Source organism: Rousettus aegyptiacus, unplaced genomic scaffold (genome assembly GCF_014176215.1).
Source record: "Rousettus aegyptiacus isolate mRouAeg1 unplaced genomic scaffold, mRouAeg1.p scaffold_m13_p_2, whole genome shotgun sequence".
Classification (NCBI taxonomy): domain Eukaryota; kingdom Metazoa; phylum Chordata; class Mammalia; order Chiroptera; family Pteropodidae; genus Rousettus; species Rousettus aegyptiacus.
In genome coordinates this window covers 175,369,875-175,381,396 of record NW_023416295.1, presented here as the reverse complement: position 1 = coordinate 175,381,396, position 11,522 = coordinate 175,369,875, and the positions used below count along the sequence as shown (strand labels likewise).

General features: G+C 51.3%; 1 protein-coding gene and 1 long non-coding RNA gene across 4 annotated transcripts; one reads left to right on the top strand and one right to left on the bottom strand.

Moving 5' to 3' along the window:
- Window positions 1–588: 588 nt before the first annotated feature.
- Window positions 589–10,977, top strand: LOC107500974 (polycystic kidney disease and receptor for egg jelly-related protein-like). 3 transcript variants are annotated; one of them, XR_004955928.1, is made up of 3 exons: window positions 589–816; window positions 975–1,045; window positions 1,434–2,344. XR_004955928.1 is itself a non-coding variant. In XM_036237668.1 (3 exons), exon 3 carries the CDS (start codon window positions 3,409–3,411, stop codon window positions 10,225–10,227), a length of 6,819 nt encoding a protein of 2,272 aa, XP_036093561.1. In that variant the 5' UTR covers window positions 589–816; window positions 975–1,045; window positions 2,800–3,408; the 3' UTR covers window positions 10,228–10,977. The 3 variants fall into 3 exon arrangements, 2 of the variants coding, with proteins under 2 accessions (XP_036093561.1, XP_036093562.1); XM_036237668.1 differs by lacking the exon at window positions 1,434–2,344 and adding an exon at window positions 2,800–10,977; XM_036237669.1 differs by lacking the exons at window positions 975–1,045; window positions 1,434–2,344 and adding an exon at window positions 2,800–10,977.
- On the bottom strand, window positions 1,687–2,828 carry LOC118613822. Its single transcript, XR_004955929.1, has 2 exons — window positions 2,519–2,828; window positions 1,687–2,280 (listed from the first exon to the last, which is right to left on the bottom strand). It is a non-coding gene; the product is annotated as an uncharacterized LOC118613822 (long non-coding RNA).
- Window positions 10,978–11,522: the final 545 nt, after the last annotated feature.

The following is an 11,522-nucleotide window of genomic DNA, read 5'->3' as shown; positions in this document are numbered from 1 at the left end:
GTGACAGTGTCAAATCGGGCAGCCGCTTGAGCTGATTCCTCAGAAAGTTAAACACAGAATGACCCAGCAATTCCACCCCCAGGGATACACCCAGGAGATCTGAAAACAGGGGTTCAACCAACCCCTAGCACACTCATGTTCGTAGCAGCACTACGCGCGATTTCTAAAAGGTGGAAACACCCCAAACGTCCGAGAACAGATAAATGGATGAGGAAGCTGTGGTCCGCCCGGACCGTGGATCGTTACTCAGCCATAAAAAGGAATGAACTGACACCTGCTCCAAGGCGGACGGACCTCCCCACCCGCTAAGTGAAGGGATCCAGACACGAAAGACCCACACGAGGCAAATCCACAGCGACAGAGGGCAGCTTAGTGGTGACCGGGGCTGCAGGGAGGCGGGAATGAGGGTGGGGTGAGGGCTAGGGGCGCTGGCTTCCCTTTGGGGTGATGAAAATGTTTGGGACTAGATGGAGTAGGGGGTAACATAGCGCTGTGAATGTGCTAAATGCTACTGAAATGCACTTTCAAATGGACAATTTTATGTGAAGTTGACCTTAATACAAAACATTTCTGTTGATTTTTGAGGTATTTGGTGTTGCCACCCCTACAACTTAGCACCCCAGGGGTGTGCCTCTGTGCTCCACCCGTACCGCCTGGGACACCCCCACTTCCTCCCCCTCCTCCAGTGTAAGCTGGTGCCATACACTGGAAAAGAACCTACAGCATCTGGCAGTGTAAGGGAAGATATCCAGACCCCGAGACGGACATGGCACCCTGCGCGACCAGAAGGCCCAGCATTTCACGGACGTCACCGAGGTGCGGGCAGGAAGCAGCAGGCCAGGCCGCCCGAGCGGGGCCTGTGGGGAGCCTCGCGCTGCACCCCTCCAGGGTAGAGGTGGGAGTCGCGGGTGGAAGGGAGTCTTTGGAAACTGTACCTGTGATGTGGCATCTCCCCTCCTCTTTCCATCACGCAGGAGAAGTGGCGTTATCTTCACGGAGGCCTCTCGATCTGCGCCCCTGGAGGGCCGGAGGCCCGGGAGCTGGTGTCAGTAGCTCTGAGCGACGAGTGGGAGTGAGGACCCTGGGGGGAAGGACACACTCCCAAGTGGTCAGAGCAAAGGGTGCCTGCATTTCACATGGCCCCGGTGTGGGTTCGTAGGGGTAGAGGGAAGACGGGCAGGAGCAGGCCTTTACCCAGGACAGTTCCCGGGGAGTGTGAGGGGCTCGCTGGGGATAGGAAAAACAATCTGCAAACCCAGGGCCGAAGAATGTCGGGGGGGGGACCCTGCCTGAGTGGCAGGCCGGGGGAGGGGCCCGCAGTGAGAGACACCCTCCAAGGAAGAGTCAGGACACAGACACACACCCGCAGCCACGCCACACCCTCCACCCAGGTGCAGGCCCTTTCATCTGCCCTGTCCTTCATTCTCACACAGAGTCTAGCGGTGGCCTGGGGAGGAAGGACAGGCCAGAGCTTGGCTGAAGAGACGTTCGATGTACGATGACGTAGAAATTTTCTAATTACCTGGATCCAGACATTTTAATTATGAAGAAACCTTTCTTTCTCCCTTCCCTTCCCTTCCTTCTTTTAACAAATGGTGAATGAAGAACCTTTTATCCACGGGAGAGAACAAAAGTAGCCTCATACCACATACCTTCCTGCATTTTCTCTTTCTTTCGCTTCTTTTCCTTTCTTCCTTTCTCTTCCGTCTTTCCTTCCTCTTATAACAAATGGTGAATGAAGAACCTTTTATCCACGGGAGAGAACAAAAGTAGCCTCATATGCGTGGGAGGGGGGAGACGTAAATGTGTTTTCTTAAAATCTGAGACCAGCTTACTTAACAACCGGGCACATGCAAGAGGGGACGAGCCTGAGACTGATTAGCAAAGTTATTTATGGAAAGACACAGTCATCGACGCTGACATCTATCGGAAAACAAATAAATTATAGCATATTCCCTCGACACACCCAGGCAGTGCTGACCTATGATGGTTTCACTTAGGGTTTTTTAACTTTATGGTGGTGCAAAAGCGATACACGTAAATTACATGGAACAGTCAAGACTTCATTGTAAAACAGGGCTCGCATTCGATGATCTGACAACTGTAGGCTAATGCAAGTGTCCTGAGCACATTTAAGGTGGGCGAGGCTAAGCAAGCTACAAGGTTCGGTCGGTTAGGAGTATTCGATGAATGTATTTTCGACTCACGATATTTTCAGTGGACGAGGGGTTTATCAGGACAGAACCCCATTGTCAGTCGAGGAGCATCTGTACCAGGCAGCTGTGAAACCGAATGAATAAAGCTACATGAATCATGGGGGTCTACCCTCATGACCTCGTCTACACCCAGTGACCTCCAAAAGCCTTCCCCACCCCCATACCTAACACCATCACATCAGGGATTAGGGCTTTACCACATATATTTGGGGGTGACACAAACACTGAGTCCATAATCCCCCTAAGACCAGACTTCGGTGAGGTGACCCACAGGAAACTGCTGAGATCTGACCGTGTTTGACCTTCAAAGCGGCAACTGTCTGGGGCCCCGGCGAACACACGCCGTCGTGGGCAGCTCTGATTGGGCTCCAATGGGCAGGACGCGCTCAAACCAGCCGGCACGCTGGTTCGTTCTTCTTCACTCAGATCTAACACCAGGGCCGGTTCCCCGGGTGTGCAACCTGGGCAGTCACACGGGTCCTCACACTTAGAAGGCCACTGTGCTTGGCTTAAAGCGCTGCTGTCACCATCTTGAAATCTTAATCACTTTTGAATAAGGACACCCCGTTTTCATCTTTCCCAGGGCCTCGAAAATCATGAGATTTCCATGGAAACTCCAAATGTCTGGAAATTGAACAACGCACTCTTAATTCACGGGGCAAAACCAAGACAGGCGAAATTAAAAATACTTTTAATCCAATGACATAAACACCAACTAAAACGTGGGATGCAAATAAGCTGAGATTGGGGGAAACTTACAGCGCGAAATGCCGCATCAGAAAACAAGGTCGAAAATCAATGACTCACGGTTTCGCCTTAAGAAAGCAGAAAAAGAAGAGCGGATCAGAAACGCAGTTAGACCTCCCTGGGGCGCAGGGAGCTCCAGGCCCTCTTGATTGCCAGCGTCTCCTGACGGTTCTTCCAGGGGCGGGGACTCTGCTACGGGGCCCTCTCGGCGGTCAGGAAACTGGGCCGCACGAATCCCGCAAGCAGGCCCGGCCCTGACGCCTACACAGGCGGGGCGGGGGGCCCGGCGCCCGCAGCCCGTGTCCCACTCACGGCTCCACGGACGTCAGCAGCCCCGATCCCCGTGACACCGCTGCCCCTTGACCCCCGCGGCTCGCGCCCCCTCGGCCGTTGGCACATCCCGGAGGACTCCGCAACGCCTCCCGGCTTCCCCTAAGTTGGCTCCATGTGTCCTGTGTTCGCGCTTATCCTCCTGGGCCTGGGCCTGGGCCTGGGCCTGGGCGGCCACCTTACTCAGGCCCCAGCTCCTCTTGGGGGCTTGGTCACCATCCCCGTCCCTGGGACTCACGCTCCAGACCACGGCCCCCCACCCAAGGCTGGGGCTGATGTACCAGCGGCCAAACTGCGCTCCGTCGGGCCTTCCCGAGGCCGCGGGCTTCTCAACAGACGTATCCGCTTGATGCTGCAGCCCCAGACAGCCCAGCGTGACAATCTCTTACTGAGTGGAGACCGCGGCCTCGCCTCAATCCGTGGCCGCGCGCGGGAGCTGCGCGCGCACCGCCTCCACGTGCGCGTCCTCCGCCGCGCCGCACCCACCCACGTGGTCCTGCCCCTGTCAGCGCCGCGCCACCGGCCCTCCCTGCACCGGCTCAGCCCCCTGCGGCGCTTGCCTAGGGGTCTGGAATGGACCTTTCACCTCGGGGTGGTCAGGCCCCGCGAAGCCTCTTCAGCGCACCGCCTGTCCCCTCGCTCCATTGTGCCCGGAGGCCCTCATCCCAAGGCGGGCTTTTTGAACCAAACTAATTGTCCGACAGATGGACCCGTGCCTGTTGCTTTAGAAGGTGTCAACTCAGACCATTCCCAGGCCAAGGAAACTTCAGTGTCCTGTCAGTTACCAAGAGCCGACCTTTGTCTTATCAAACTCATAAAGGTCAATGGCAACGAAGACGGCACTGCCTTGGTGCTGACCATGAAGATGGACCTTACTCTCAATGCCACCTTCGAGTATGAGTGCACATTAAACAAGACGCTTGTTCGTCGTTGGGAGATCTTTTCTGTGTCTGTCGTGTACGATGTGCCAGACTGGAGTAAACCTTTGGATGTACCAGAACTCCAGACACAAGGAGATGGAACAGTTATATACCTCCCCAAGAGGTCTTTATCGTGGGGGGAATATGTGGTCAGTTTCTCAGTGACCATTACCACAGAGAAGCCAAAGGTATATGTGGTGAGTGACTTCGATTACACCTATATCAGTATTATTAGAAGCCCCTTGGTGGCCGTCATTTCTGGGGAGGCCAGCATAACCGTCAGTTTCACAGATGAGCTGGTTCTGGACGGATCGACATCCTCAGATCCAGATGCAGACAGCCCTTTAGACGGACTCCATTTTCGGTGGTACTGTACCACGAATCTGAACAACTACAAGAAACAGAAAATAACAGTAACGAACAAGGCAGTTTGTCACCCACACCAGGCTAATCTCGAGTGGACAGGGGTTTCTGGCCCTGTACTCAAACTTTTGCCAAAAATGCTTAAAGGTAACCGTATGTATTTTTTCAGAATGGTGATAAAGAAGGGTGACAGAATGGCATATTCTGACAAGAAGGTACGTGTGCTCCAAGGACTAAGACCTACAGCAAATATTGTGTGTCTTGAAAATTGTGACACAGTTTTGGTTATATCAGAGAGATTTTCTTTGTTTGTAAATTGCTCAAGTTGTGCAGTAAGCCATGATGTCTTTAAATGGTCGATTCTATCATATTCAGGGAAGGAGATGCCATTTGATTATGTAGGGCAAACTACAACAGGGAGGAATAGTGATTATCTGTCTATAAAAGCTTTTGCATTCGGGCAATTTTCTGAAGCTAAGTTTTGGATTGCTCTAGATTTAGACACTTGGAGTGGATCGAAATTGATTCTCAAGTACCCCTTTGTTATTAATCGTGCCCCTGAAATAGGAGAATGCAAAATTGATCCAGCTAATGGGACTGCATTTTATACTAAGTTTGTTGTCCGGTGTAATAATTTTAAGGATAAGAACATCCCTCTTACATATAGAATGATAGTCTCTGATTTGCATGGTTTTGCTAGAATCAGTTCTTTAAAAGAGAACACATTGGGGTCCATCGTGTATATGGGCAATGCGCCAAATTCACCACCTTCCTTTCTCCCTGCGGGTGTGATGGCCAATAGCTACCTCATTAAGATCTATGTCCAGGTGTATGACTCTCTGGGAGCTTTTTCTCAGGTGACTTTGTACGCCACTGTACATGCTCCTACTGACAAAACCTCATCAAAGACCGTGCTGCATCAATTACTCAACTTCACCATGGGCCCAAATTCGGTGATATCTCCTTTGCTTCAAAAGCAGGACTTTTTATCTGCAGGTTACTTGACGTATGTCGTAGCCTCTGTTTTGAATAGCATGAAAACAATATCGACTCTGCAAGCAGACAAGGCCCGACTCCGCGAATACCTCGTCAATCAGACTTTCGATTTCCCTATGAGCAATTTGATGGAAAATAGCCAGTTAGTCATGGCTGTTGCCACACTGACCCAGAAACCCTCGGAATTCACTCACATGGCTCGGAAACTCGCCACAGTGAAGATCTGGGAAGTAAATCAAGCTCTGCAACAGCATCAACAAAAAAACAGACACTTTAATGCTGAACAGATAGAAACGGTGTGCACTGGAATATTAACGAGTTTGTCTAATATCCTTAAAGTGATTGCTCATCACCAAGTTGTTGCGGATCCTTTCTATGTATTAGAATCGCTAGCAGACACAGTATTGGCTGGTAAAGTGCCTGGGAATGAAACCACCATCATGTGGACGACGAGCTTTAACGTATATGTCAAGAAAACAGAAAAAGAGAGTGTTACCGGCATCTTAGGCAACGAGAAACACTGTGGAAATTGCTTTCGTCCAGCGCTGAATGTGAGGAGTGCTCCTAGCTTGCTTGCGAATGCGCCAATTTCTATGATGTTCTGTGAGTTTGCAGAGGACCCCTTTCCTTGGTTAAGTTATCAAGAGAACATTTCTGCGCATGTGGTTGGATTCAGAATGACAGCAACCGCAGCGAATGGAAGCATGATAGAGATCACGCCTGACGTCGCGGAAGTGTACCTCGGCAGGAAAAACTTGAGCTTTGCAGCTTTTAGTCTCATAGTGGGACCCGACAATGAGCCTAGTGAGGTCGACGAGTCCTTCAGAAGGACATCAGGGGGATTTAGCTTCAAAGTGGACAGCGAAGCAGGGAAGGAGGTGCTGGTTCACATTTTGACGGAAGTGACTGTACCGTTCACGGTGCTGGTGTATGCCGGCAGTCACGTCAGCCCTACGGCTTTGGTGGCCACCTTCCTCGTGCCCCACGACATCCCTCCAGTCGCCAACCAGAGTGACCTGTTTGACCCAGCCTGCACAGTTAAGGTGGCCCGTGTGGTTTGCCTTCCACCGTCCCTGCAGAAAGCCATAGCTCAGCGAAGCCAATCAACAGAGTGTGCCATCGCCGTGGTCCTGCGGGCCCCTACTTTTGTCACGAAGCTCAGTGACAAGATAGTCAGAATCTCTCTTTTCTACATTCACTGCTTGGACATGTTTGGGATCCAGAGTGATTGGAGAGAAGACATCTGTGTTCTCGGAGAGGTGACCACCTGGGACAGAGTGCACTGTGTCTGTAAGAACACGAGGAGGGCCAGGCGCCAGCTGAACACAATCAGACTAGCCAACACTCACCTGCATGCCCGCTACTTGACGGCCAAGGTGATTGTGGTGCCCAATCCCATAGATCTGCGGTTGGAGGTCATCAAGGAAATCATCTATAACCTTGTGACCATTTTGACTGTGCTTTTCATTATGGTCTCCTACATACTGTTAGCTTTCTGGGCCTTGCACAGAGATGAAATGGACCAGTATCTTCGAGACTACGCGATAGCCCTACCTGATAACGATCCTTATGATCGGGAATGTTACCTAGTCACTATTTTCACGGGAAGCCGTTGTGGGTCTGGAACCAGAGCCGACGTCTTCGTCCAACTCAGGGGAACAAAAAGTACCAGCGACGTGCATTGTCTCAGCCACCCACATTTTACCACTCTCTACCGAGGAAGCATCAGCACTTTCCTCCTGACGACAAAGAGTGACCTGGGGGACATTCACTCCATTCGTGTTTGGCACAACAATGAGGGCAGGGCCCCCGGTTGGTATTTAAGTAGAATCAAAGTGGAAAATCTGTTTAGCAGACACATCTGGCTGTTCATGTGTCGAAAATGGCTTTCGATTGACACCTCTTTAGACAGAACGTTCCAGGTTACCCACCCAGATGAGCCTCTAAAGAGAATGGACTTTTTCCTGATAAATGCGACTGATAAAATGGGGAAACATCACATATGGTTCTCTGTTTTCGCTAATGAATTTGGTAGACCATTCAATAGGCTCCAGAGGCTGTCCTGCTGTTTGGCAATGTTGCTGTCCTCCCTCCTGTGCAATATCATGTTCTTCAGTCTAATTAGTCAAGAAACTGAGGCAGAAGGGAATCCATACATCAGATCAATGCTAATAGGATTGGAAAGTGTCTTGATTACTATCCCTGTGCAAGTGATGATCACGTTTCTGTTCACATATTCCCAGAGTAGAGATCGAGCAACACTTGATGAGGTCTCTCCTCGGAAGCATCCCTTGATATTCGAAGAAAATGAATACTGGGAAGAACGTTTGGAAAAGTGGCATGCTCAACAAGCCGCTGAGGCACTGAGCAGAGAGGCTGAAAAGCTTCCCCCTACACAAAGTCCGGGAGTCCGTAAGTTGTCCTCAACGGGAAGCTCAAAAAGTGATCAACAGCTTAAGAAAGCAAAAAGTAAGGTCTCACATGCAAAGGCAAACACAAATGCGAATGCCAATAACGAAACCTCAAAAGACAATCAAGGTGTTGAGTCTGCTGAGCCGTCTTCCCAACCGGGTCCTCCTCCCATCGCCACGAAACCCTGGATTGTTCTGCCTTGGTGGTGTGTTTATGTCGCATGGTTCTTGATTTTTGCCATTTCTAGCATATCTTCATTCTTTATTGCATTTTATGGACTGACTTATACCTACGAAAAGGCAATAGCATGGCTCTTCGCATCGTTTTGTTCATTCTTTCTATCAGTTTTCCTGGTGCAGCCATCTAAGATCATACTCTTATCAGGCATCAGACTGTTTAAGCTCAAGTACTGTAAAAACATTCCGTGGGTAAACCACTATCGTTATACCGAGATCACGCTGCAAAACTTGACGCTGGACCCAGATGAAATGCGCAAGCAACACGACTACATCGTCGGCCTCCGAGGCACCAGGATGTACCAGCCCCTCACGGAAGACGAAATCAGAATATTCAAAAGAAAGAAGAGGCTCAAGAGGAGAGCGCTCCTGTTTCTTATTTTCGTCCTGATTCACTTTATCTTTCTGGCTCTTCTGCTGTGGCTGGTGGCCCTCCTACGCCACTCAGACACCTTCTATTATAATCAGTTCCTTCGCAATCGGTTCTCTGTGGACCTGGCTACGGTGACCAAGCTGCCAGACATCTATTCATGGCTCGACGACGTGCTGGTGCCTCTGCTCCACAACAGCCTGAATCCGACCTTTCTTCCTGAAAGCGCCTCTGTAATCCTCGGCCTTCCACTGATGAGGCAGGTGAGGGCCAAATCCGGTGAGACGGCTTGCCCGCCTGCCAAAAACTTTGTGCAAAGTAGCATCAAAGGAGAGATCCACTGTCATCCCAAATATGGCACTGACCCAGAAGACACGGAAAACTACACTAGCTCTTGGATAAAAATCAGTAAGCGGGCGACAGACAAGAATACCAAAGGGTTTACTTACAAGCCTAAGGAGAAGAGATGGCCGTATCATTCCCATGGACTTCTCCACACCTACGGGTCAGGGGGCTATGCGTTCTACTTCTTCCCAGACCAGGAGCAGTCCAATTCCACAGAGAGGCTCGAGGGACTGCGAAGCGGCAAGTGGCTGGATGAGAGGACGTGGGCCGTGATTCTGGAGCTGACGACGTTGAACCCAGACGCAAATCTGTTCTGCAGCCTGTCGGTCGTGTTCGAGGTTTCTCCATTGGGAGTTGTGAACACGAGCCTGTCCCTGCACTCCTTCGCGCTTGCCGATTTCAACAGAAAGCCATTGGCAGAAATCTTCTTGTACGCGGCCATTCTCATTTTCTTTCTGGCCTACGCTGTCCACGAGGGCTACGTCATTACGCAAGAAAGGGCCGCCTACGTGAAGAGCGTGTACAATTTGCTCAACTTTGCTCTAAACTGCATATTGGCCGTGTTGATCGTGCTGTTTTTAAGGAAACACTTCCTGGCCGCCGGCCTGATAAAGCTTCACTCGTCGAACTCCGCGGATTTCATTCCCTTTCACGCAGTCTCTCAAGTAGATCACGCCATGAGGGTCACGTTGGGTTTCCTGCTCTTCCTCACGATCTTGAAGACCCTCCGGTATTCCAGAGTTTTTTATGATGTGCGCCTGGCGCAGGGGGCCATCCAGACGGCGCTGCCCGGCATCTTCCACGTGGCGCTCGCGGTGTACGTGTACTTCTTCGTGTACATGGCTTTTGGCTGCCTGGTGTTCGGTCAGCACGAATGGAACTACAGTAACGTGATGCGTGCCACTCAGACCATCTTCTCCTACTGCGTTTCGGCTTTTCAGAACACTGACTTTTCCGAGAACAGGGTTCTGGGGATCCTGTTCCTGTCATCGTTTGTGCTGGTGATGATCTGCATCTTGGTCAACTTGTTCCGGGCAGTGATTTTGTCGGCCTACAAGGAAATGAAGCAGCCTGTGTACGAGGAGCCTTCAGAAGAGGTGGAAGCGATGGCCTATCTCTGCGGCAGGATCAGGAGCATGTTCGGCTCTCTGTCCTTCCGATCCAAAGCCAAGGAGGAGCCCGAGTTCTTCGTGGACATGCTGTATGGGCAGCCGGAGAAGAACAGCCGCCGCTACCTGGGGCTCAAGACCAGAAACATCAACGAGAGGAAGATGGTTTATCTGGTGGTGTGATGGCCCATGGCAGTTTCTAGAGCCCCAGGCAAGAGACTCCCCCGGAGGCTCAGTCTTGGGCTTACGGAATGGTTAGCGTCTCAGTCGTGTCTTTCTACCCAAAGCCCCATATCGCTCACAGTGCAGCACCTCCGCCTTTGGAAGTATCCCTGCTCTTGGCCTCAGCTCTCAGGAACATGAAGGATGGGGGTCCGAGCGGAATCCAGCGCCTGACGAGAGAGGAGGTGACAGCGTGTGAGTCCTGGGTGAGGGAGTCCTCTAGAGGGAGTTGCCTGTCTTTGGAGCCCAGGGCAGTATAGAGGGTTAGAGGCCCAGGTTTGGGGGAGGGAGCTCAGGAGCCCCCAGCACACCACCCTGGGAGCTCTCTTTGCAGACCGGCGCATCCTCCCCCTCATGGCCTCCATCTGCCCCCATCCCTACATTCTGGCAGGGCCAGGAAGAGCCTGTGGGGAGTCCCAAGACCTGCCCTGGATCTTGGGAATGCAGGGGCGGACACGGGGGTCAGAAGCCTGAAGCTTCCCATCTACTCCCTAAGCCTCCTTCATGTTAAAATGTAAAAACAAATATCATTTTCTGGCCTTGAGACAAAATGCTTGTTAAACACCAAAGAGGTGCGTGTATGGGTTCATATAGATAGTAAATGTTCTACATATTAGATATAGAAATATATGCATCCAGGACTTAGGCATTTGCTTATTTACAATGGATTGTTATTGAATAATAAAGAACACGTTTTATTGTTTAAGAGAACCAAGGGCTGACAGCTGTTGTATTTTCACTCAGAAGCATGGCGTTTATGCAGCTGCTGTATCAGAGTCAAACGTGCGACTTCTGTGAGACGCACAGTGACCTCTGCACGAGGGGCGTCAGCACATGCATCCTGGCCTGGAAGACGGGGCTGGGAAGGCAGACAGCAGAGTCAGCCAGTGACATTTTGTCTCTGGTGTGGGTTGAGCACCAGGGCCCCAGTAATCATGGCAGCACCCGTGAGTGCCAGCTTCTATCCGTGCCTCATGCGGACACCCCATGGGGACACCCAAGGCTAGGCGGTGTCTCCTCAGCCAAGCAAGAACATGAAGGTGTTTAGTGACCTGCCCAAGGCCACTCACACAGTTTTGGTCAGAGGTCAGATACCGATTTTCTAAGGACCCTGCGAGTAGGTCATGGTAGGTCATGAGAGTGGCCCAGTCCACACTGCCCCACTGCTTCTGCCAGGAGCACACATTCCTAGGTGTCATCTGTCTTTACCACGTGACTTCTTAACAGGTTTAGAAGATGAGTCAACATGGGCAGGG

Bases quoted from the DNA above. Each gene is read 5' to 3' on its own strand.
- LOC107500974 (XM_036237669.1), top strand. From the start codon at position 3,409: ATGTGTCCTGTGTTCGCGCTTATCCTCCTGGGCCTGGGCCTGGGCCTG.